Source organism: Antennarius striatus, chromosome 21 (assembly GCF_040054535.1).
Source record: "Antennarius striatus isolate MH-2024 chromosome 21, ASM4005453v1, whole genome shotgun sequence".
Classification (NCBI taxonomy): domain Eukaryota; kingdom Metazoa; phylum Chordata; class Actinopteri; order Lophiiformes; family Antennariidae; genus Antennarius; species Antennarius striatus.
The window spans coordinates 10,009,228-10,035,383 of record NC_090796.1 but is presented as its reverse complement, the minus strand read 5'-3'; the positions used below and the strand labels follow the sequence as shown (position 1 = coordinate 10,035,383).

General features: G+C 40.3%; 1 protein-coding gene across 1 annotated transcript in view; it reads left to right on the top strand.

The window, feature by feature from the left end:
• Positions 1-26,156, top strand: part of lrp2b (low density lipoprotein receptor-related protein 2b) — a 36,724-nt gene that overhangs the window by 9,176 nt on the left and 1,392 nt on the right. Inside the window, exons 19-74 of the mRNA XM_068306166.1 lie at positions 88-218; positions 425-562; positions 922-1,200; positions 1,283-1,522; positions 1,615-1,737; positions 1,856-1,972; positions 2,164-2,541; positions 2,758-3,006; positions 3,262-3,470; positions 3,643-3,827; positions 3,986-4,214; positions 4,394-4,571; positions 4,786-4,914; positions 5,115-5,281; positions 5,513-5,656; positions 5,887-5,996; positions 6,589-6,766; positions 7,668-7,929; positions 8,158-8,394; positions 8,486-8,677; positions 8,919-9,391; positions 9,983-10,430; positions 10,591-10,756; positions 10,866-11,024; positions 11,110-11,399; positions 12,044-12,247; positions 12,564-12,806; positions 13,000-13,125; positions 13,276-13,395; positions 13,997-14,128; positions 14,357-14,558; positions 14,654-14,949; positions 15,438-15,951; positions 16,109-16,264; positions 16,478-16,648; positions 16,757-16,980; positions 17,064-17,241; positions 17,665-17,861; positions 17,977-18,222; positions 18,572-18,697; positions 18,961-19,080; positions 19,358-19,474; positions 19,564-19,680; positions 19,858-19,995; positions 20,294-20,416; positions 21,172-21,300; positions 22,331-22,462; positions 22,628-22,753; positions 23,023-23,166; positions 23,249-23,414; positions 23,522-23,650; positions 23,866-24,086; positions 24,181-24,363; positions 24,453-24,572; positions 25,407-25,578; positions 25,794-25,824. Of these exons, the coding sequence (XP_068162267.1) occupies positions 88-218; positions 425-562; positions 922-1,200; positions 1,283-1,522; positions 1,615-1,737; positions 1,856-1,972; positions 2,164-2,541; positions 2,758-3,006; positions 3,262-3,470; positions 3,643-3,827; positions 3,986-4,214; positions 4,394-4,571; positions 4,786-4,914; positions 5,115-5,281; positions 5,513-5,656; positions 5,887-5,996; positions 6,589-6,766; positions 7,668-7,929; positions 8,158-8,394; positions 8,486-8,677; positions 8,919-9,391; positions 9,983-10,430; positions 10,591-10,756; positions 10,866-11,024; positions 11,110-11,399; positions 12,044-12,247; positions 12,564-12,806; positions 13,000-13,125; positions 13,276-13,395; positions 13,997-14,128; positions 14,357-14,558; positions 14,654-14,949; positions 15,438-15,951; positions 16,109-16,264; positions 16,478-16,648; positions 16,757-16,980; positions 17,064-17,241; positions 17,665-17,861; positions 17,977-18,222; positions 18,572-18,697; positions 18,961-19,080; positions 19,358-19,474; positions 19,564-19,680; positions 19,858-19,995; positions 20,294-20,416; positions 21,172-21,300; positions 22,331-22,462; positions 22,628-22,753; positions 23,023-23,166; positions 23,249-23,414; positions 23,522-23,650; positions 23,866-24,086; positions 24,181-24,363; positions 24,453-24,572; positions 25,407-25,578; positions 25,794-25,824 (10,714 nt within the window). The remainder of the gene's footprint in view (positions 1-87; positions 219-424; positions 563-921; positions 1,201-1,282; positions 1,523-1,614; positions 1,738-1,855; positions 1,973-2,163; positions 2,542-2,757; positions 3,007-3,261; positions 3,471-3,642; positions 3,828-3,985; positions 4,215-4,393; positions 4,572-4,785; positions 4,915-5,114; positions 5,282-5,512; positions 5,657-5,886; positions 5,997-6,588; positions 6,767-7,667; positions 7,930-8,157; positions 8,395-8,485; positions 8,678-8,918; positions 9,392-9,982; positions 10,431-10,590; positions 10,757-10,865; positions 11,025-11,109; positions 11,400-12,043; positions 12,248-12,563; positions 12,807-12,999; positions 13,126-13,275; positions 13,396-13,996; positions 14,129-14,356; positions 14,559-14,653; positions 14,950-15,437; positions 15,952-16,108; positions 16,265-16,477; positions 16,649-16,756; positions 16,981-17,063; positions 17,242-17,664; positions 17,862-17,976; positions 18,223-18,571; positions 18,698-18,960; positions 19,081-19,357; positions 19,475-19,563; positions 19,681-19,857; positions 19,996-20,293; positions 20,417-21,171; positions 21,301-22,330; positions 22,463-22,627; positions 22,754-23,022; positions 23,167-23,248; positions 23,415-23,521; positions 23,651-23,865; positions 24,087-24,180; positions 24,364-24,452; positions 24,573-25,406; positions 25,579-25,793; positions 25,825-26,156) is intronic.

The window sequence follows — 26,156 nt, the reverse complement described above, 5'->3', positions numbered from 1 at the left end:
CAGTTGTGACATGCAGGATTATGACTTCATATGCAGACTTTGAATTTACTAGTTGATACATTGTCATATGTAATATTTCCTCAACAGGATGGATAGGCTGTTCTGGGTGGATTCCTTGCTTGACCAGATTGGACACATTGGTATCCACGGTCACAACAGACAGACTTTTACTAATATTGGCCAGATTACTCGACCATATTCTCTCACTGTTTATTCAGGTGGGTTTCTTGGTCATGACTGATACACATTCTAGCCAAAATTACTGCTATTAAAAAGCTATTGAAGAGTTACTTTAAAACTTATACAAATAAGACCTAAAATTTATTATAAACGTTCTCATTTGCAAGAATGTCTGCATTCAGATTAAAGCATTGGTGGACTGAGGGTTTAAAAAGCCTAAAAATCTTCTTTGGACTTCCTGTAGACTACCTGTATGTGTCTGATACACGGACCAGAACGGTATATGAGATGCGGAAGAGGGATGGAGGAGGAAATATTATAATCCGACAAGGAATAACAGGCATCATGAATGTCAAAGCTTACACACCAGACATCCACAGCAGTAAGTAAATAGCCAGGGAGACATTGCTGTCTTGGAACATTTGCATTTACAGACACAGCACTTTAAATTCTTAATTTCACTAATTACATCAGAAAACCAACTGCCTCAAATTCCCTAAGCTAAATACAGTACATGTTTTCAGTGTGAACAACTTGTAGTGATTGTTTTTTGTTTTTTTTCTTGAGGAAATCAGTTTTACTGCATATTTTCATTGATATCATCTTATTTCACTGTAGGTAGCTGGAGCTTAAAAATAATTGGAATAATAATAATAATCAATAATTGGGGTGAGCAGGACGGGTTACACTGAAACATTGAGTCTAGGAAGCCACTGAATATTTTTTTTATCCTCCTGATAGGATTCACCAGTCGCTGTAACACGTTGCCCAATGGGCATTGCAGCCACTTCTGTTTCCCGGCTCCTGGTCACAGTCGAGTGTGTGGCTGCCCATACGGCATGAAACTTCTAGACAATCAGATGGACTGCATCAAAGATGATTCTATTCTCCCGCCTGACAACATCTGTGGTGACTATGCCTTTGAATGTGATGAAGGACGCTGTAGACCCAACTCCTTCCGTTGTGATGGAATCTTTGACTGCATCGATAAGACTGACGAGGCCAACTGTACTGACGCAGGTGAATGTATAAAAATTTAGTATTTTTTGGGAGTAGAAGAACTTTTTAATTTCTGATGCAACGTCTTTCCGTCTTTATCCAGGAGCAACCTGCTCTCCACGAGCATTCACCTGCAGCAACAAGCACTGCATCCCATCCAGTTGGCGCTGTGATGACATGGATGACTGTGGCGATGGTTCTGATGAAATTAACTGTCCCACCAAACTCCCCACCACCTGTGCCAACAACTACTTCACCTGTGATAATGACAGATGTATCTCAAAAGTATGGGTGTGCGATGGTGACAATGACTGTGGTGACGGCTCTGATGAACATAATTGTAGTCAGTATGAAATTTTACTGCAAAACATGACACCTTCTTGTTAATTAACTGTAACAAAGTTGTAGAAAATGAATTACATCTGCGTTTGACAGACGCAACCATCACTACATGTCCACCTGCCTACTTCCTTTGTCCTGACCACCGCTGTATCCACACATCTTATGTGTGTGATGGAGATCAGGACTGTCTGGATGGCTCAGACGAGAAAAACTGCGGTAGGAATCTCTTGCGCTTCGCTCTGTCTAGTTGGTGTTTTTTCATACTGACATGAATCCTCATGTTCTTGTTGAGTTTTCACCTTTTTGCTCTTATTTATCTTCCTTCCGACCATAGAGTTCAACTGTGCCTCCTATGAGTTTGCGTGTGCCAGTGGAGACCAGTGTGTCAGGCTGGTGTATCAGTGCGATGGAGTTTTTGACTGCAGGGACCACTCTGATGAACGAGACTGTCGTAAGCTAGATATGGACAATGCTATATATCACACGATTACACTACTTTCCCAGTTGTGCAGAATAAGCATGTCATTATGATTAATACATCTTTTCCTTGATGTTCAATGCATTCATTTCTGCTGGTGAGGAATGAACAGAGTAAAGCACTACAGTTCTGGTTATCTTCTGAAATATCTGCTGCGCCTCCAGCCACTCGGGGTCCAGGCCTCTGCCATGATGATGAATTCCAGTGCCAGAGCGATGGCTTCTGTCTACCAGATGATTGGGAATGCGACGGCCATCCAGACTGTGAGGATGGATCTGATGAACACAATTCCTGCCCGCCCATTACGTGCAGACCAAACTATTTCCAGTGTACAAACAAGCTGTGCATTCCAACAAGCTGGCTATGTGATGGTGACAATGACTGCCTGGACATGAGTGATGAAGATAACTGCCCCACACCTCCATTTAGCTGTCCCTCTGACCAGTGGCAGTGTCCAACTGACCAGCTGTGCATTGCCTTGGACAAGGTGTGCAATGGCCAGAGGGACTGCCCAAATGGAGCAGATGAGTCACCTCTCTGCAGTAAGTGCTGAAGATTTCATGCATTATATATTATATTGTGTTACTGTATATGTATTTCTCATGACCTTAAGTTATTTACACAAAACAGTTTCAACTCAAATTATGTTGATTTAAATTTTACGGATTTAAACATATCAATTATTCAGTCATATGGTACATCAAGAGCACACTGACTAATGTGGACATTACTAATTTACATAATGTCATTGCATGAAGATCAAGATGACTGTGCACTGAACAATGGGGGCTGCAGTAATGGTTGTATTCAAGGACCATTTGGCGCTCAGTGCACCTGTCCATCGGGATTTCAGCTCCTCAATGATTCTAAGACCTGTGAGGACATCAACGAGTGTCTGATCCCAGGTTTCTGCAGCCAACAGTGCTACAATGAGAGAGGAAGTTTCAGATGTTACTGCACAGATGGTTACCTTTTAGAGCCTGATGGACGCACCTGCAAAGTTACCGGTGACTATCTTTCTATTACAAATAAATCTACACCAAAATATTTTAGCTGCAAAAAATGCTTTCAGTGATATATTGGCTTTATTAAGGTGTAATGAATGCATTTTAGAAGCTTGAAGCAAAGTATAACATAGTAGGATACCACCAAGGTTATACAGTACATGCAAATAAAAGAGTCAAACAATATTTATTTATACTTTGGTGAAATTCTTCTCTTGACGTAAAATGTTGGCAAACAAGGTATTTTTCTGCTCTTAGATACACTAGCAGCTGTACTTCTGGTTGCAAAGCGCAGTCAAATCATTGCCAATCAGATCAACCAGAAGCCACCCCAGATACATCCAGTGGTTAGTGGTTCAAGCATTGTGTCTGTGGACTTTGATCGAATAACTTCCAGAATCTACTGGGCTGATGCCTCGCAGAAGAAGATATGGCGTGCCTACCAAAATGGCACCGACAGACAGCAAGTAAAGACATACATACATAAATCAAAGCAAAAGATTTTGACCACTGGTTACAAATTTCCTGTGAAGCATAAATGTTGAATTTATTGGCTGCATAATAACATGAAAACAATCCAAGACGAATCAACCCGTTAAAGATACTTATGACTGAGAACATATATCCCTGCGGTTTCAGGTGTTCTCCTCCGGTCTGATGCTACCAGAGAGTATAGCTGTAGATTGGGTTGGTCGGAACCTTTATTGGACCGATTCAGTCATGGAAACCATTGAGGTTTCAACACTGGATGGTCACTTTAGGAAAGTCCTCCTCAATGAAAATATTACTAGCCCCCGCGGACTAGTTTTAGACCCTCGTAACCAGTAAGTAAAAAATCTGAAAAAACTTGCAAGAGGGTCTTCAAACTGATTTATTTTCAGTGCTATAACACTATTGGCTTTTTCTTTGTTGTTGAACTAGATAGTTTGCTAAAGGGTATTTCAAAAAAGACAAGCCATTAAAAAAGCTATTCATCACACAGCACCAATCTCATGTTCTGGTCAGACTGGGGCCAGAATCCCAGGATAGAGCAGGCCTTCATGGATGGATCTGCAAGAAAGGTTATTGTAAGCACTAAGCTCTACTGGCCCAATGGTCTGGCCCTGGACTACACCACAAACAGAGTCTACTTTGCCGACGCTTACCTCAAGTATATCGACTACTGTGACTACAATGGCAACAATCGCCATCAGGTCATGGCAAGCAACATCGTAAGTTTTAAAAAAAGTTACATTTTCTGGTAGGTAAGTTTGTTGTCTGAGCATTTTAAGCATGTACATATTGTAATAAGCTGAGTCTCCACATATATTTAGGTGTTCACAGAAATCTGGACAGTGTTGAAATAAATTAAAATAAATAGACTTTATACCGTATGCATTCTTTACTCCAGGTTCTCCAGCACCCACATGGTATGATTATTTTCGAGGACAACATCTACTGGTCGGAGCGGTACACCAGCAAGGTGATGAAGACAAACAAGTTCCATGGTGGCAACATCACCACTCTGATGAAAAATGTATACCAACCAATGGGGATTTCTATGGACCACCCCATCAAACAGCCCACGGGTAACCTAAAAATCGACAACAAATCTTGTATTAAAATGTTGTGTTTTGATGCTGTGTATATCGGGCACATTTGTGATCACAGATGTACACTGAGCCTGAGAAGTGAAGAACATAAAACATCTTTACCTATAATGCTGTGCTAAATTATTATAGCATAGGAAAGATCAAAGCTCATGTAAGATCTGACTGAAGGTGAAACTGGTTTTGCGTTTAGCAACCAACCCATGTGGAGAACACCTGTGTAGCCAGCTGTGCCTCCTCTCCGGCCTCAGACCCAGATACTACACCTGCCACTGTCAATCTGGCTGGAAGCTCAATGCTGACAGGCGCACCTGTACCAAAGGTATAACCTTTTTACTAATTTCACAAGATTCATGTAGTACTGTATATTTATGCATTGATTCATATCAACACCATGGAAAAATATTGATTACTGCTTCTGATTAAAATTTGTTTTATAACCTAAACATAATGACAAAAGTTGGACACCTGCTGTGTGAGCATAGAGCTATTCTAACTATGCATTCTTCTAACCTGTTTTAGATGAGACTCCCTTTTTGATGGTGGTGAGAGATTCAGTGATTTTGGGTATTCCTCTGGACCCCACTGACCTCTCCAACAATGCAATGGCTCCCGTTTCAGGCATTAGCCAGGGGCGGGACATTGACTTTGATGACAAGGAGGAGTTAATCTACTGGGTTCAGAGCACTGTGAGTGGAGGCCACAGAGTGAATCTGTATGACTTTTTTAAAGTTTGAATTGAATTGAAGTTTATTGACTTGATTGTGACATTGATTGGGACATCTATAATGAACATTTCTGGCTTTACTTTGAGTCAATTATTAAACAATATATAATGAACCTATCGTTGATATGCAACTGTGCATGAGTATTTGTGTATGTTAGACAAATTTGAAATGTCTGGTTTCGTCAAATGTCAGGGTTCGATATGGCAAGTTAAAACCAGTGGTGCCAACAGGTCTGAGTTTGCTCCAGCTGCTTTTATGGGCTCACCTTCTGGTCTGGCTTTTGATTGGATAAGCAGAATAATGTATTACACCAATCCCTCTTCAAAGGCCATAGAGGTAAACACATTTTCAGACCAAAGAAGCTGAAATTATCATTAATAATCACAATAAAACATTCTATTACGGAACTGAAATATAAATGACATTGGAATTATAGTTGATGTTTTTTCTTACAATAGATAATAAAAAATTTTATTATGATATTGTTGTTACACATTTTCTTTCTTTTTTTTATTATTTTTTGGTTCTTGTTTCCTAAACAAACAAAACCTTTCTAATTGAAATAGGTTATCCGTGTGGATGGAGAAGAGCACTACAGAAAGACAATTATTGCCTCCACTGGTAAACCAGAGGGAGCAGGAGAACCCGTTGGAATAGCGGTGGATCCAGCTCGAGGGTAAACCATCTTTTCACTGCTATAAGAAGCAGTCGTTGGATAAATTCATTGTCGACATCTGTGACTAAAATGACCAAACAATTGTTTGTCTGCCTTTTAATTCACACACATGGACTTAATTGGAAACTAAAGAACATAAATTGGCCAGCATTTTAATGAATCAACAAGGACAGAGGTCAAACCATCTGAAATGCCATAATGTAATTAGAAATTAAGAGGATTTAATTCTCCAAGAGATACATGTTCTTCTCAGTGTTTGTTTTTTTCATATCTATCGAAAACTACTAACAGTAATACAGAGGACACCATTTCATTTCTGGCTCCACTGAAATACAATTTTATTTTGATTTTATTAATGAAGAGACAGTTATTTTAGTCAATGTGCCTTAGAATACTATACTGTATACTGGACTGTAGTTCAACCATTTCTATCACTAGACCAATGGTGGTATGTTGTTTAGATGTTTTAAAGAGGTCTTACATTTGTTCATAATAATTGTGCAGATACCTTGAATTTTACACATAGCCAATTTAAATTTAAAAACTTTTCATACGATATAAAGGCTGTCTTTACCAATTTCTCCTTTCACAGGAAACTGTTTTGGACAGATAAAGGTTCAGATAAAGGAGTTCCTGCAAAGATTGGCAGTGCTGACATGGATGGAGGAAACCACCAGAACCTCTACACAGGAGGCCTGGCGAATGTAGGATTCATCACTGCTGACATCTCGACCAGCAAACTGTACTGGGGTGTTGCAGGTTCAGGGGTGGTAAGTACATATGTATGCTCAATATATAGATTAGGAATAAAACTAATTTCCTTTATTTACAAAACACATTGTATTTTGTGGATTTTGGGTGAAATTAATAAAACGTTTACATTTTTAATTGTGGAAAGATCCACCTTTTTTTCTATGCTGTTGATTTACTGGAATTTACTCTGCTTTCCATTCTCGTGAGACATCAAAACTGAAGTTTAATGTCTTTCATGTCTTTTTTCTGACACAAAAAGAAAAGAGGGCTGCACACAGGTAAACTACTCAAAATGGCTGGAATCACTTTCACCTGTTGCTTATTTATTGCTTACTCTTTGTTTGAGTGTTAATCTTTCTAATATTAATTATTACCTGTGAGGTCATGTTTTGTATTAGCAAATTACTGCTTGTTTATGATTTAATGACATTATTTTGTACTTGGCTGTTAAGAAACAGGTGACAGTGATTGACTTGTACTACTCTTGCTCCCTTTATCAGGACACAACCATAAATAAGTTCTAGTAGACTGAAATGCTGTTTTTGTTGTAAAAGAGATACAAAATAATTTTTTTACTTTCTCACTCTTACTTTTTTTTGTCATGCATCTGCATTATTTTTGGATTTATATACACAAATCTACTCTTCTGACGTGTTGTAGTTCCAACAACCTGACTGAAGCCCACAGTTTACAAATGTCAGGATTAGTTTGCTAGTTAAAGCTATGTAACATGAAGGATGTTACATAGCTGGGGCAGGATGGTGATGTTTAAATAGCTAGCAGGCTGTCAATTGGTGATCAATTGGCTTCACTCCAAAGATCATGCAAAAAAACCACCCAATTACTGGTAGGGACTATTCTCTCCTTCCAAAGTATCCATAAGACCATGTACAAACTGGTATCCTTTTCCTGATTCAGGTACTTTCACTAACCTCTGCATCATTTCTCTCCTTCCCTATTTGCCAGATTGAATGCGGCACAATGGATGGAGTTTCCCGGCTAACAGTGGTGAGTGGTCTGTCCCATCCATGGGGTCTGACAATCCACCTGAACTACCTCTACTACACTGACCTGGACTACGAGGTCATTGAGCGGGTGGATAAAGTCACTGGTGCCAATATGGTGGTGATGAGAAGTGGCATGTCAGGTCTCCGTGCCCTCAAAGTACACTCCAGAGACAGTACGTGCCCAAATAATTTTTTAAAAAATCTTTGAAGATTTGGACAGTTCTCTCTTATTTCTCTCAACACATCCACACATTATTCATCATTATGTAGTAGTAAATACACTAGTAACATGCTTTTTACTATGGATGTCAACTCTCCAGTTTCTTCGGTTCGTAGTAATATACTGTTACATCATCCAGTAACGCTGACTTGGACCAATCTTTTTCTGTTTCCCATCTCAGACTCAGCGGGAACAACAAACGCCTGCATAGCAAACAATGGAGGCTGTCCCCATCTTTGTCTGCCCAAACCAGACAATCAGAAGATCTGTGCCTGCACCACAGGCTTTTATCCATCTCAAGATGGTTCCCGCTGTGAAGAGTATGAATCTTTTGCGATTGTCTCCACTTCCAAGTACATCCGTGGCTTCCATGTCAACAGCTCTGACCACTCTGAAGCTATGGTGCCTGTTGGTGCAAGTGCGCTGGCGTAACTTTGTTCTGTATCATTATATTTTCATGAATTCTAAATAGTCATTTTTTAATAGCAACATTTTTCTTTTCTTCATAGCTTATTATTCCATGAAGGGCAAAGTGGACTTACATATCGAATCTGGCTTTGTATATTGGGCTGATAACGGCATGTACACTTCATATAAGGGCATCTTCAGGGTCAAGACAGATGGAGGACTTTACAGTAGACTCGTCAGTTCAGGAATTGGAAGAAGAGGCATCCAGGGTCTCGCCGTAGACTGGGTCGCAGGTATAAATACATTAATGAGATAAAAATGTGAGTTCAGAATCTGGTTAATCTAATGCTACAGAGGAGTAGTCGTAGAGGATACATAAGGTTTTATGTTATATTATATATGTCACATGATCTGTGTAACACAGTCCTTGCAACTTTTATGACTGTCATTTCTGACAGCAAAAATGTTTCCTTAGGAACAACAGGATGTGATATTACCTTGTAAAGAACTTCAGCTCTATATCTCTGTCTATAGGGAACTTGTACTTTACCAATGCTTTTGAGAGTGTAACATTCTTGGAGGTTCTTGCCATCAACACCACCAACCAAATGATTCTCCTCAAGTCCTCCCAAGACCAGCCCCGTGACGTAGCTGTCAGCCCCAAACTTCGCTTCCTCTTCTGGACAGATGATGGCCAAACACCCAAGATTGAACGGTCCCTGTTGGATGGCACCAACCGTACTGTGTTGGCCTCAGAAAGCCTAGCATCACCTCGTGGCCTTACTGTTGATTACACCAGTGATTTCCTATACTGGACAGATGATGTTCTTGATATGATCTCCCGAATGGCCACAGATGGAACTCAGAGGGAGATTATCCGATATGGGAGCCGGTACCCAGCTCCAGCAGGAATGGCTATATTTGGAAATCAGATGTTATGGGTTGATAAAAAGCTTGGGAAGCTCTTACAGGCCAGTAAGGATCCTGCCAATTCTGACCAGCCTGAGGTGAGAGTTAAATTTAATACTCAATGTTCGATTTCATGGTGAAGCCGTATATGGTACACCATTCAGCGGCAACATGGTCTGTATAAATTTTGTAGATTAATTTCTCAATATATTAAATCTTTCTTCAATTACCAGAAATTAAAAAAAATGCTGTTACAATAAATGACGAAAACATGTACTGTAATCTTACTCATATGGGATGAAATAAGCAAGTTTGGTAACGCATCCTCAGATAAATTCTTAAAATGCAATTTAGGTGGTGATTCCCTCATGCATGCCTTTCGACACAGCAAAAGTATTAAGAAGACTTGGGAGAGTAAAGAAAGTTAGCTTTGAAAAAATACTAAGAACAAAACTCCAGAAAGTGCAGTTTTCAAGGTATGGAGGGGAAGAGATATCTAACTAGCGAGCAAACTTTTACTTCTCCAATTTTTAAAAAATTAATACTGCAAAACTGGAAAAATAAGGACCTTTGTTAACAATATAAAATATCACTTTGTATTGTAAAAATGAATCTTCAATGCAGTACGAAATTAAATGATGAGTTTGATTTGCATGTATTTCTCAATAACGAAACTTTTTTGGTGACAGGTAATTCGAGACAATCTAGATGGGCTCATGGATGTTGCTGTATTTGACCCTCATGTCCAGCCCACATCTGCCCATCAGGTGGGCTTCAATCCATGTCAAGAAAATAATGGACGCTGCCAACAGCTTTGTTTTGCCATACCAGGCCAGGAACAAGCAAAGTGTGCCTGTGCACATGGATCACTCCTTTCAAATGGAGTAACGTGTGGCTATGGAGAAGACGACTTTTTAATTTTCACCACAGACTACACACTGAACAGTTTGAGGCTAGATCCAACAGATCACAGTCTCCCTTATCCAGCACAGACCTTGGGCTACAACCTGATTGCTTTGGATTATGACTTCAAGGGAAAGCGAATTTTCTATACCCAGTATATGGGGATTGGTCGGAGCAGAATTGGCTATGTCACCACATCATCCATTGCCAGCCCACCTTCCATTATAGCTAATAGTGAGTTTGGCATCAATGCTGTCAGTGTTCATATACCTGTATATTCCTGTGTAATTTCACTCCTCTCTTACCCATTTATTTTTCTCCCATTCTTCATTATCTTAACTTTGTTTTTGTTACCATTGATTCATGTTCCTGTCTTCTCTGTTATACTTCTCAGATTTAGATGACCCAGAGGGTTTAGCATTTGACTGGGTCAACAACCGTCTCTATTTCACTGACAGCTATAAACGCAATGTCCAGTCCATGGGACTGGATGGGGGTAACCGTTCAATTGTTGCACGTTCAGATCGTCCCAGAGGCATCATTGTTGACCCTTGCTATGGGTAATAGCACTTAACTTCACTGCATGGATATAGTTTTGATGCACTCACAAATATATGATTATACACCGATGAGCTCTACTCACTCACTAATTCTGTTCTCTCTACCCAGTTACCTGTACTGGACTGACTGGGGCCGTCCGGCAAAAATTGAGAGGGCAACATTGGGTGGAAATTTCCGCACCGTCATTATCAACACCAGTCTGGCAATGCCCAATGGCTTGTCTCTGGATTACGAGGAAAGGATGCTCTACTGGGCTGATGCCTCATTGTATGTTGAGTATTTCACTTTGTAATGTTTTGCAGCAGGGCCCAAACTGGTCACATTTTTTGACATCGCCTATATTCCTTTCAAGAGATAAGATTGAGCGTGCCACTCTGACTGGTGAGAACCGACAAGTGATCCTGCATGGGGTCCAGTATCCGTTTGCCATGACTGTCTTCCAGCAGGACATCTTCTGGACCGACTGGTATGAGAGAGCAGTCTTTAGGGCTGGGAAGAACGATGGCTCTGGCTACACTGTGCTGGTCGATGACCTGCAGTACCGACCAAATGACATCCATGTTTATGCAGCATCTAAGCAGGAGAGCTGCTCTGGCTCCTGTCAGCAATTCAATGGAGGCTGCAGTCATGTCTGTGTTTCTGGTAAGAGCAATTATTAGTGTGCACTACCAAGTAAGAGACTGTGTCACCTCCAATGCATCATTCAAAACAGTTACTACACCAGTCCTGAAAATGTCAGCATTGTGAATGGAGTTTTCTCTGGACTCACCTCCCTTTAAGTCTTTGAAAGGATGTTTATTTTTGTGGAATTCATATTTTAAGTGCCTGAAATTGTTCCGGTGGTCTCCTCCTTTTTCCTTTCCTTTAAAATAAAATATTGCATTTAAACCTCCTTAAGTTTTTACAACAGATAAAGTAAGTGTAAATTCTCTGTTTTTCCAAGTTAATTTAAGTTAATTAAAGTTATTTGAACTTGACCAACTTTCTCAATAAGCACAGAGAGTTCTGAGCACTGGGAAAACCACAACGTGCACACTCAGTACTCCTAATTAAAAGGAAAGACATCCCTTCAATGGTAATCTTCAGGGTCACTCCTAAAATCTCTCGTCTTCTATGGTAGCAGCTCCGTCTACAGGGACTTGGTTGGGGAACCAGAAGACGGCTGATTCAAGAGCACTGTGTATCACATTATGGATTATGAAAGCTTAAAATTGGAAAACAAAGAATTTCCCCACTGAATTGATAAAATATAATAAATCTGAAAACCTGAAAAATCTCTGCTGCAGGCCCATCAGGACCAGAGTGTCAGTGTCCTCATCAAGGGAAGTGGTACCTGGCAAATAATGGCAAAGACTGTATCCAAGACACCGGGAAGCGCTGTCAACCAGAGCAGTTCACCTGTCTCAATGGGAATTGCATCACAGCACGCTGGAAGTGTGACGGCTATGACGACTGTCAGGACAAGTCGGACGAACTGGAGAGAGTGTGTGGTAAGACATGAGGCTTAAACTAAATAAGAAAAGACTTTTTGTAATATCTTCATGTAATTTCCATCAACATGGTTTGACTGTTGATTTTTCAAATCCATAAAATGGTCCATGAAATGCTGCAGTGAGAAAGAGACACCTATTTTGTTGATGACTTTTCTGTCTGAATTCTTGCTGCCTGTGAGTAGTGGCATTTTGAAAATAATAACATCTAGTTACATCCTCTTAAAATACAAAAAAATAAAAAAAAATTCAAAGAAACAAAACACAATGTCAAGATCTGAAGGTGAATCAGAAATCTTTTGTTTCTCATGTCCAGCTTTCCACACGTGCTCAGCCATGGACTTCACCTGTGACAATGGGCGCTGTGTGCCACTTGGCTACACCTGTGACTACACAGATGACTGCGGCGACAATAGTGATGAGCAGGGTTGCCCCTTCCCCACATGTAACCCATCTTCTGAGTTCACCTGCAGCAATGGACGCTGCATCAGTGTGACCTTTGTTTGTGATGGATGGAACGACTGCAGAGACAACGCCACTTCTGATGAAATAAATTGCCGTGAGTAATAATAAAGAATTCCATGACTGGTGATTGATGATATACGTAATTTAATATTGGCATTCCCTTGAGCAAAGCTTTTATCAAGTTGTAAAGATAACTGACACAGTTGTCAATACATGTGTCTCGTCTCATACCAATAATCATGTGTCTTTTATCTTGTGTTTGATGTTTTGACTTTTCCACTCGGAAGCCGACAGGACCTGTCCTGCAGGCCAAGTGAAGTGTGACCAAACCAACATCTGCATCTACCCTGAAAGCCTGTGTGATGGTTATAACAACTGTGGTGACAACAGTGATGAGAATCCTCTGTTCTGTGGTAAGTTGGAAACATAGTATTAAGTTCACAAATGTGTAAGAATGTCAGTAGGAAAGAGGGAGGTAAGCTTGAATTTGAAATGATGAGTAGATTTAATCAAAACCCACAAGGGTACCTGGGTAACTGAGTATTTGTGATATGGTGCTTCAGCGGGTCGAACATGTTCTCCGGACCAGTTCCGCTGCGATGAAGGAAAGTGTGTCCCTCACTCTTGGGTGTGTGATTCCATCCCAGACTGCAGGGATGGAACAGATGAACCATTGTCTTGTGGTGAGTTCTCTGCATTTGCGTTTGTGATTTCAGCATCTTGGACATTCACCGTGTCACATATGTAGTATGTTCACATAGGGACATCTTGAGTCCACTGCAGTAGAAGACTTTTGTCCTTGTGATTTCTGGCTATTATTGTTTTTCTGAATAACATTATACAAACGTAGCAATGACTGATATAATTGCTTTAGTATTTGTTGTTATAAGACAAGTAATGTAATGTTCTCATTAAGTGCATTATATGCAGTCCTACAATCCATTCTCCACCGGATTTCAACAACAATTAACTTTGCTTGGTTGGTTTTTTTTTTTAATGACAATTAATCACACATTAGTATTAGTAATGCAAAAAGTTATCTAATCAGTTATACATCAATCTACATAGATGGTAATATAAGAAGTTTTTTTTTTAAATCAAAGGAGCATGAAATGTAGTGCTAATTGAGAGTATGGCACCCAACACCGACAAGAATTACTTTTATGTGTCTAACTTTTCATTTTTTTTAGTTAAGTCAAGCCAATGAGCAGCTCATATGTGATCCCAGGACGTCAAAATCCATCATCTGTTTAAAAATGTCTCTTTTTCTGTCTTCTTGCGCAGAGGACCAAATTAAAACGTGCAATCCCAATCAATTCACATGCACAAATGGAAACTGTGTACCTCAGTCAGTAGTCTGTGATGGCAACAATGACTGCTGGGATAACAGTGATGAGGTTCCTGAATTGCAGTGTGGTGAGACAGCACTTTTACATTTAATGAAAGAATTGTGGAAATGTGATAATATAAATACATTTTTATAATTTCTTTAAAAGGCCAGAATATGTTTCCTCAGATTCAAACTTTTTTGCCACCTTATTCTTTCATCTTGTGTTCTGACTTCACAGGTGAATGTGTGATCTTGCACACACATTAATGGTATCATATACTTTATATGTCCGATCGGCTCTCTCTCCTCTCCAGGCCAACGAAACTGTAGTTCCAACCAGTTCACCTGTGTAACCTGGTACCCCGGCCACCCACGCTGTGTGCCCTTAAGCTTTGTGTGTGATGGAGAAAAAGACTGTGCAGATGCAGCTGATGAGCTTCACAACTGCCCCAACCGCACCTGCCACATGAACGAGTTTGCTTGTTCTAATGGGCGTTGCATCCTCACTCATTTCCAGTGAGTGTGCATGAGTGAATCAAAGCAAGCATTTATTTGCCATTCCAGACATCAGTTCTCTCCTCATTGATTGGATTTTAATGAATTCTTCCCAGCTGTGACCGTGCAAACGACTGCGGGGATGGCAGTGATGAGTTGAACTGTAAATATGAACCCTGCAGCATCAACCAGTTCACCTGTGTTAATGGAGCCTGCATTGATGCCTCCTTTACCTGTGATGGAGAGAGTGACTGTATGGATGGCTCAGATGAGGCAGACAGCTTGTGTACTACACCTCAGCCCACTTGCGCTCCCCTGCAGTTCATGTGCAAGTCAGGCCAGTGCATTGACAACAGCGAGGTGTGCAACGGGCAGAAGGACTGCCAGGACAATAGCGACGAAAAAGGCTGCGGTGAGACATCCAGTAGTATAACATTGTCACAGTTTTGAAAAATGTGAAGTGATCACATAATTTGAATGTTTTTAACTAGAGGAAAGCATGACAACAAATTTCAAGTTTTGAAATAAACTGTAGCTCATGAAAATTGTCTGCATTTACTTTAGTTGCAAATATTAAAAAGATGTATTAAAAGCTAATGCATACATTTTTGGCAGATATAGTCAGCAACTGATGAAAAGTTTCAATTAACGTTTAGTACTTGATGTGCTAAAATCTTTACATATGAACATTGTTTGTGATAAATATATTTGCACGTTTTTTTTAATCAATATTATGTCAAATTATAGATTACTGACTTGAGTTGGGTTATGTGGTTTTTCTGACTTTAGAATATTATAAATTTAAACTTTTTCACTAAAATCCCATCTAAATCAGCTTATAAACTTGCACCAGCTCATTTTCTTGCTTTTCTCCTAATTTTCTTTCCGTGTTCTGTTCAGGAATCAATGAGTGCAGAAACCCATCGGTCCATAAGTGTGCTCAGGTCTGTACTGACACCCTTACTAGTTACTACTGCTCCTGTCACCCTGGTTACAAACTCATGCCAGATGGCAAGGCCTGCGAGGATCTCAATGAATGTTTGAGCACACCCGCTGTCTGCAGCCAGATCTGCGAAAATTCAGTTGGCTCATACTACTGCAAATGTGCCCCGGGGTACATCCGTGAGGCAGATGGACGCACCTGTCGTCAAAACAGCGGCATTGCCCCATACATGTTGTACAGCAACCGCTACTACATCCGTAATGTGACAATAGATGGGTCACAGATGAGTATAGTCCTGCAGGGGCTGTCCAATGTGGTGGGGTTAGATTTTGATGACCCTGAGAAGATGCTCTACTGGCTGGATGCAGGGATGAGAAAAATTGAGAGGATGCATTTTGATGGGACTGAAAGGGAGATGGTAGCAGAAGATGTAATTGGAGCAGAAGGCCTGGCACTGGACTGGGTGGGCAGGTATGTGAGGTGTAAAAAAAAAAAAAAAAAAAAGAATTTCCCCAAGAGGGATGAATAAAGTATAGATTAGATTAGATTAAATTTCAGAATTATTTAATTAGTCTGACTGTCCACCTGACTGCATGGATGTTATTGAGGATTTTTGTGCCTTTTGCAGGAAGTTGTACTGGTCTGACAGTTACTATGGTTCTGTTCATGTGATGGAGCTGGATGGCCGCTACCAGAAAAGGCTGCTGTCTGGAGATTTCACCGATGGAAATGTCACTTATGTCATTAGCCGACCTCGTTCTGTGGCTGTTAACCCTAAATATGGGTACTGATTCACTCATACGTCCATATATGAACATGACTCATATATTCTAGTGAACCATTATCAGAAATTCCAAGTATATTAGGAATAATTGGCTTTTTAACATTTCCTGAAGATTTATCGTATTTCTTTCCAGAGGATTACTCACTCGATACTATGTCTCTTCTGTTTGATCACTTCCTGGGTTTTTTTCCTTTCTGTCCTCTTTTTGTGCAGATGGCTGTATTGGACTGACTTGGGTGACACAGCTTATATTGGCAGAGCTGGTATGGACGGAACTAATGTCAGTGCCATTATCACAACCAAGCTGGAATGGCCTAGTGCTCTGACCATAGACTACACTACCAACAGGATCTTTTTTGCTGATTCCCACCTTAACTTCCTGGAGTAGGTCATGTGTTATTCATCAATGGGCTTCTAAATTCCACATTTTAGTTTTTTATAATATCACCATTGGGAATGCTTTGAACTTCTGTTAACTGTATTAAACTTCAGTTTTGCAGATATGGATGGCAAAAACCGACACCGAGCCATTTTTGGTACACTTCCCCATGTCTTTGCTCTTTCACTGTTTGAGGACTGGGTGTACTGGACAGACTGGAATACACACACAGTGGAGAAGGCCCATAAGTACACTGGCACAGAGAGAATAGTCATGGGCAATAACACACACCGGCCTTATGACATTCACGTGTACCACCCCTACAGGCAGCCTCGTGGTGTGTTCATCTTAGCCAATGATGATAGTTTTTATTGTCTCAGTGCGGTGCAGCACACTTATTCTATTCATCTTATTCCCCAGGTGAAAACCCCTGCACCTCACATCACCTGACCTGCAGCCATTTGTGTCTTATTGCCGCTGGTGGGCAGGGGGCTTCATGTCAGTGTCCAGATCACTTCATTGGAATCTCTGTGGGCTTCAAGATCCAGTGTGTCGCTGACTGTTCCAGCACCCAGTTCCGCTGTGGAGACAATGAAAAGTCAGTTATACATAAACACTTTTTTATTTCGTAGCAGTCTGAATTCTATTCATTCTATTTTTTCCACAGTTAACTACATTAATACTTCTGAAAAATAATTGGAGTGAATGGGGTTATTTTATTGCCTCGTTACATTTTTCATAAGCCACTGCTGGATTTGGAACAGATGTTGGATGTTGGAACAGAAAAATACGTCATTAGATGTTTCCACAAATCATTACATGAACTGTATGGCAAAAATGAACTATAATGCTAAAAAGCATGAAAACAGATTAAAATAGAAGGCAAAAAAAAAAACATGAACAGCCAAAAACAAACCAGGAAAACCATTAACAACTGTGCAAAAAAATTGTAGAAAACGCAAACACTGAATTTTTTAACCTACAACAGCTTATATAACATATTGATTCATGAAATTGTCAGATGTGTTCCTATATGGTGGAAGTGTGATGGCCAATCAGACTGCAGTGATGGCTCCGATGAACCTCAGACCTGCCCACCCCGCTATTGTCCTGTTGGCCAGTTCCAGTGTCAGGATGGCAGTTGTACCTACCCCAGCTTCATCTGCGACGGCCACCCAGAATGTCCTGACAGTTCAGATGAAGATGCAGCTCTTTGCAGTATGACACTTGTCACAATGACCGTAACGGAGTAAAATAAAAGATTATAGGAGCCCTCACATTTTAAATTTACATCACCAGAAGGTACTTCTCAAGTAGCTCTTTGTCCCCGTAGGTGACCACAGGTGCCAAGAAAGCCAATTCCAGTGTAAAAACAAGAAATGCATCCCGTTGTCCTGGCACTGCGATAGAATAAATGACTGTTCTGATGGCAGCGATGAGGACGCAGAGACTTGTTCTCAGAGGACCTGTCAACCGGGAGAGTTCAAGTGTGACAATGGGCTCTGTCTGCCCATGAGCTATGTGTGTGACACCCAGGATGACTGTGGGGATCAATCAGATGAGCCGTTTGAAATCTGCAGTAAGTGGAATAATTTGATTGAGGTTTGACTGAATCAAAGTCAGTTTAAACTGATGATCATAAATCACATGTCTTATTCCTTGGCGGTGGCTGAAATTAAACCTATGAGACCAAAATTTCTGTTAAGCATAGTTTATTGAGAACCCCTAACAGGAATTGGAGTGAGTGGATGATTTTGTATTTTTGTTTTCTTTGCAATCTCATCTTTCTGCTTGTACTGACCTTCTGTGTGCTCTTTCTCATTCCTATCTTCTTCACAATTTCCTATCTTTGTGGCAATTCGTTTGTGGCTTTCTGTTCCTCTCACTTCTTTCCTTGCTATGGTTCACTTCACTCTTTCCTTGTCTAGATGGTCCAGATTACAAATGTGATGACACGGAATTCTCCTGCACGACAAGCTACCAGTGTGTGCCTCAGTGGGTCCGCTGTGATGGCAGTAATGACTGTTACGATAAGACGGATGAGGAAGGATGCGGTCAGTGCTTTTGTGTCAACTAGTTCAGGTCCAAGACAAAAGTTGTCAATAAAGCATGCTTTGTCAGAAAGTACCATAAATTTCAATTCATTAAAACGCTGTTAATCATTTTTGTAATGTGGTCTAGATTAGTAGGAACATTGAAACAAGCACAAAATGTGAATATAAATGCAAAACAAGAGACAAGAGAGATGCTCCCTTCAGTTTAAATGTGGAGGCAAAACATCTTTTTAGTTGTCCACTTCTGACTCCATCCTCAACAGAGGACCTGACCTGTGATCCACTTGGAGATTTCAGATGTGACAACCACCGCTGTGTCCCAATCCGTTGGCAGTGCGATGATTTTGATGACTGTGGTGACGGCTCAGACGAGAGGAACTGCCGTGAGTGTTGTAATGCTTCAGCTCAATTTATCACAACCCAGCAAGAACAGGGTGTCCATCAGGACACAATGACAAAACAGTACTCATATTCCTTCAGTTCAGCCTGTGTTTTGGGTTCAGAGTTCATTTGGAATAACAAAAGTCCCCTATTTCATCATCAGTGTGCTCGAAAAAACAGCCTTTTTGCATAGCTTGTTCAGGTTGTGCATGTGAATACTAAAACCGTATTTAATTCTGAAGATCTGTGTTTCCCTATTATCATAATTGTGATCTTTAGAACCAAGGTCTTGTTCTGAAAGTGAGTTTCGATGTGAGAGTGACCAGTGCATCCCTGGAAACTGGGTGTGTGACCATTACAATGACTGTGGTGACAACTCAGACGAGCTGGACTGTGGTGAGGAGGCGCCACACAAATCATCTGATTGATGTATTGTCCATTGTGAATGAACATACACCCTCACAAACATTCTGGTTCTCTCACAGAGTTACAAACTTGTCGTCAGGATTTTTTCCAGTGTGACTCAGGTCACTGTATCCCTGCTGGTCTGGAATGTGATGGCCGGGCTGATTGTCAGGACCTGTCAGATGAGACAAGCTGTCGTGAGTAAAACCGCATGAAAACAGCACCAAAAAATTAAATAGTTTAACCCAGGAAACTCATTTTTCCCATTATGTTATTCTACCTAAAAGCACCAGTCCTATATTAGTTTGATCGTCATAACATTACTGCTCTGTTTAATCTTAATATCTATGACTATTTCTTTATCACATCAACAGCTACGCGTTACCCCGGAGGCCGTTGGTGTCCTCAGGACCAGTTTCAGTGTTTGAACCATCTATGTGTGAGTCAGAGCTGGGTTTGCGATGGTTTTGATGACTGCGGGGATCGCTCTGACGAACAGCTCATGCTCTGCTGTAAGAAACATTTGTGTCATTTTATGTCAAACAGTCCTGGGGAAATAAATATGTCAATATGTCAAAATTTTCAATATGTCAATATATGTCAAAAATTTAAAAATTACAAAATTAAAAAAAATATTAATCCCAATGTGATTAACATAATCATCCACCTCTACAAACTATCATTTTAATAATTGTAACTAATTAACTTCACATAAGGATTGAGATGCTCATTATTCATCTTACATATAGACAAATTAAAATCAACAAAGAAGTATACAGATGACAACATCACATTTTTGTGTTTGATCAGCGAGCGTCCCCTGTGAAATGCCGTCCAGATTTCGCTGTGCCAACGGCTACTGCATTTACTCTGGCCTGATGTGCAACCAGAAGGACGACTGTGGAGATGGCAGTGATGAGGAAAAGGAACTCTGTACGGTTCACACACAAACGCCCTCAAAATAAATGTTGATTCACACCTAATATTTACATATTATCATCCTCAATATATCAAAACTGGTTTCTTCCTGTATGCGGTGGTAGAGCCAACATTCAATGAGAACATTTTGAAGCGCTGTGTTTAAATCAAGGAAAAATGTGAACATAAAAACATGCAGACATCTTACATAAATTGAACTATGATAACCCCATATTTGAGTGAGTTATGAAGGTGTTACTACAGTAGGTTATTGTTTTTATATGCATATTCTCATCATCATAATCATCATCATTATCCATCATCATCATCATCATGTTTCTGGAACGCTAATCTCTGCACTAATTCCTCCTGAACCTTCCTCTAGTGAGATGGAAAATCCTAACATGACATCAGTGCAACTACGCAGAAAACAAAGCCTGAAACGGACAAGGGACAGATAAATATTCTGTTTTATGATATTGTTAGATAATCGGCTTCAACATCTATCACAGCAAATTATTTTGAAGGGAGATTATATAGTTGTTGGACATTGGCTAGCTCATCTCAAGCATTTTTGGTGTTAGGTGGGATACAAACAAGAGAAGCTGTGACTTCAGCTGAGAGATGGGATTTTAGTATATAAGTATGTTCTTACATTGAATGCTTGACTGAAATCTCTTCAAAACTAGACAAGTGGAGTAGTAGATGGGTTCACTCTATGCCTGCTGTATACTTGTGCTGATGGGTCACTTTGATTGTGCCCTTCTCAGGCCAAGAGCCCACACTGCCCCCCTGTACACTGGACGAGTTTAAATGCTCCAACGGACACTGTGTGGCTTTACAATATGTATGTGACAACAACGACAACTGTGGGGACCTCACTGATGAACTAGGCTGCAGTGAGTAGTACTGCTCATCATCTTAATGTCATTTTAACGTGGGTTATTACATGTTGTCAGTGGGGGACCACAAATGCTCCATTGTAGAGGGTTTTTTTTTTAGTTTTTGTATTTAAGATGTTGTTTCCAGTTCTTTAAAAAATAATTATAGTCGGATAATAGTCATAGTCTACTTTATTGTCAAATGTATCATATATGCATGACATACAACACAGATGAAATTACAGTCCTCTCAGACCCACAGGCAGTAAAAAAACATGAGAGAACCTCTTTAGCGGGAGAGGAGCCGATGCGTGTGCAAGTGCCGTCATCCTATCCTATCCCAAATAAGTTAAACCCAACAGATCCAACAGAACCCTCCAATGATTTGCAGCACAATGAATTCACAAAAAAACCCCAAAAATAATTGTTAAGTGACATTAAGAAATGTATTATTAAGACATACACATAATATAATTACCAAAATGCAACATTAAACTGAAGTGCATTACATTTTCTGAGGAAAAGAAAATCAGTTTTTTATTAGAAAGAAAAAACATCCATTAATTTTCCACCACTAATCCATGGTTGGCTCAAAAACCAATTATGACCTCATAATTATACAATAAGATTACGTTATGAACTAATTATGAAGATTCTTACCATTATGAGAGGGATCTCACAGATATAAGATGCAAAAATTGTGTTGAAACTTTCTAGTTTAAAAGAAAAGGTTTTACTTTTAAAATTGTTCCATGCAGCGTGAATGTCAAAATTAGGGTGTTTTCTTTTATCTCTTTCTGATGCATATGCATAAATATTATTTCAAAACAGTGAAACAGCTCTATGGACATGACAGAAGAGACAAATAGTGTAGTCTGCTGACTGATTTATAGTCAACATGTATAGGGAATTTTTGTGATCTAATATTTGTATATGGTCAATAGCTGCACTGTTCTACACAAAGGCATAATGTTCATCCAAAGTATTCAAGACACAAAACTGATTGAGAATGCAGAAGACAACCCGTTCTGTCTCGTCTTGGCTACAGATTTTGGCCATGATCGCAACTGTGAGATGAATCTGTGCGAACAGGTGTGCACTAACCTGAATGGCACCGGCTTCATCTGCTCCTGCAGGCCTGAATACAAAGTGGACCCAGACAATACCTACACCTGCCAGGGTACACACACACACACACACACACACACACACACACACACACACACACACACACACACACACACACACACACACACACACACACACACACACACACACACACACACACACACACACAAATGAGCACATCTCCCTCCTCTAAACTGTTTCTCGTCTTGCTCTCTAGATATTGATGAGTGTGAGGTGTATGGTACTTGTCCTCAGATCTGTAAAAACACAAAAGGTGGCTACGAATGTGACTGTGCCCCCGGCTACCGGAAAGCGGGCAATGGTAATTTGTGTGAGGCTGAAGGTGAGAACAACATTTTTATGAGTAAAAGTACGAATACAAATAAATTCACAGCTTGTGTAGTTCAATCTTGTAGCAGAAAGAAAAATCTTGTTTCTACAACTGAAGCATTATTAACAAGCATTATTAACAAAACAGTGTGGTTAGTGTTTAGTACAATATTTATTTATTTTAGCAAAACAGTGTGTACTTAATAAAAATAAAGATGGAGGCCTGCATGGTCATCTTGTCCCTCGCTATAGTTGCAGAGTGTTGACATTTGTGCCTCTTAGGAGCATCTCCACTGCTGCTTCTACCAGAGAACATTCAAATCAGAAGGTTTAACCTACAGACTGAGGCCTACCATGACTTCCTGGAAGAAGAGGAACACATTATGTCTCTTGACTATGACTGGGACCACAACAACACTGGATTCAGTAGGCCACACGCAGATTTACCAAATACTGAGTCAACACAAATTGAAAGTACTGACAAATCTAAAATCTTCTGTTTTTCCAGGTATGGTATACTTCACCGTAGCTAGCCAGGGCTCTGAAACAGGAGCCATTAAGCGAGCCTACATACCTTCAGTGGATGATGGCAGTAACAACATTGCTGTTGCCGTTGACATCGGCATCAAATACATCACCAAACCAGACGGCATTGCCGTTGACTGGGTGGGCAGGTCCGTGCAAACCAACATCCTTTGATCTTTGATTTCTTCAACTGAATATAAAGATAAAAAGTTTACAAGTGCAAAGTAAAGTTCATGAATGATTTTCCTACAAATAGGAACCTTTATTGGGCAGACTCCAGCTTGAACAGGATTGAAGTGGCCATGTTGGATGGACGCTATCGAAAGCACCTTGTCAAGACTGAGCTGGATCACCCGTCTGCTGTGGCTGTCAACCCACGACTAGGGTGAGATAGCGGAATTTGGCTGCAGTAAATAAGGGGGAGCATCTCATTTTTGGTCGCTGTTTTTTGCATGCTTACTACTATAATTTAAACACAAAATCATATACAGGTATATCAGTTCTTCTTTTTCTTGTAGCCATGATAGAAAACATAGTATGAAGACACCTCAACCCATCTCATCTCATACTCCAGAAAACTAAGTACGAATCTTTCTGCAGAATGCTCTATTGGGCAGATCGAGGTTCAGCAGCCAAGATTGAGTGTTCTTGGCTGGATGGACAGAACAGAAAAGTCTTAGTGGCCGATGGCCTGGGTTGGCCCACTGGACTGTCAATCGACTTCACCAACGACGACAGAATCTATTGGTCGGACTCCAAGGAAAGCCGCATAGAGTCTGTTCTGCCTTCAGGAGACAGCCGCAAAACTGCCATCTACATAGGTGACAATGGATTTAGACTTCTAGATATACATTTCCTTTTTTAAAGAAAGTAGATGACTGAGATTAAAATATTTATCGGATCTCACCTACATAGACGTGAGAAACCCCTTCAGTGTGTGCGTCTTCGAGGACCACATTTATTGGAGCACTCAGGAGAGAGGTGAGGTTTTCCGGCAGGACAAGTTTGGCCATGGACTGAAGATCAAGCTGCTGACTGGTGGGCCCTGGCTGTCCCAGGTCTCAGTGTACCAGCAGCAGAGATATAACTCTATCGCGAGTAAGCTGCTTCCCATTGCTAAAAACATTATGTGTAAGTGTAAAAAAGTTGAAGCAAAGGAATCAAAACACTTCATGTTTACTCTCCAGTGAAGAATCCATGTAAGGGAACCTGCAGCCACCTGTGTTTGCTGCGACCCAATGGTTACACCTGCGCCTGTCCCCAGGGCTCCGACTTCATCCAGGGAAGTCAAACGAAATGTGACGCTGGTAAAAAAAAGTGCTCTGTTTCATGTGTTCAGTATATGGTAGATTGTGAGGTGAAGCTGCAGACATTAGTGTAAAAACTTCCAGAACTTTTAATAAAACTTTTATTCAATTCTTTCCCTAGATTCAGCAAATTTGGAAAGAGGGAGGATAGATAGGGTTTACAATACAGTGGACATGGAAGTAAGAGTCATGAGTATGAGACATACCAGTAATTATATGACATCCCTTTTGACATCCCATTGTCATTTTATTGTCCAGTAATAAAATAATGTCCATTTTGACATTTCAGCTCTAAAAATGTCTTATAAAGTTATGACTGCTTTTTTTCTAAATTACTCCAGAGACTGAGCCTCCAGCCACCATGCCCCCACCATGCCAGTGTCAGAATGGAGGTACCTGTTACTTTGATGACAACAAGGCTCTCTGCTTGTAAGAAATAGTTACTATTCTTTATAACCATGAATAAATTTAAAAATCTTTGTTTTATTATCCAAATAATCATTTTTATCGAGGGGCTCTGATGGAAAATCCTTTGAAAATCAGACTTATATTTAGGCATGAACTCCTGCCCTGTGGTCACAAACTGACAAGTGTTGATGCAGAAACAACACAATAGTGTTTGGAACTATATGACTATAATGTGTGTATTTAACTTCACAGATGTCCTCAAGACTGGAAAGGAAAATTCTGCCATATTAAAATAGTCAACGTTATTCCTTCCTCAAGTGTGTATATTGGTTCATAGGCAAAAATTTAACCTTCATACACAAAAGCAAAACTTTATTTGATAAAATTGTAAACTTTTTCTCCTCTGTTCATGTCCCACCATCTTAGTTGGAATAGCAATTGGAGTGACAGTAGTGATTGTGGTGCTGCTAGCTGCTCTGGTCTTTGCTGCCAGGAAGAAGTCTAATGTTTTGGAGAGGATTCGGAACAGCGTGCCCAGCTTTCCCAGTTTACCATCTATGCCCTCGGGGCTTTCCATGCCAAACCTGCCAAGCTTCAGGTAAAATGCAGAAAACAAAACAAGTAGATAGTTATTGGTGTCAAAATGTACAGTATAGGCAATTTAAGTAAACATCAAGAATCTACTGCTACCAGTTAAAAGAAAATCATACCCTTTTATGAGACTGACTTGAAGCTGTTCATGTAGAGCATGTTGATGTGCATGTATATTGTCATGTTACAGCTGGATCATTTGTATGCTTTGGTGATTTTCAGAACTGGCACATCGCCAACTGCATCAGAGACAGTGACAAGCCAACTACAGCCGTGCTCTGAAACGGTCAGTTGTAACAGAGAACACATGATGATGATGATGATGATGATGATGATAATGCTACAAACATTACAAAATAGGAATCAAGATTTTTTTCAATTTTAACCAAAATTGATTTCAGTGTGTGGGCGGCACAGTGGCACAGTGGGTAGTGCTGTAGCGCTGCATTATTGTCTGTCTTTATGTGCTCTGCGGCGTGCTGGCGCGGCGCCCGGAGTTTGCCCTGCCTCACGCCCTAAGACAGCTGGGACAGGCTCCGGCTCTCCGTGACTCATTACGCGGATTAAACGGCTTGGAAGATGCAT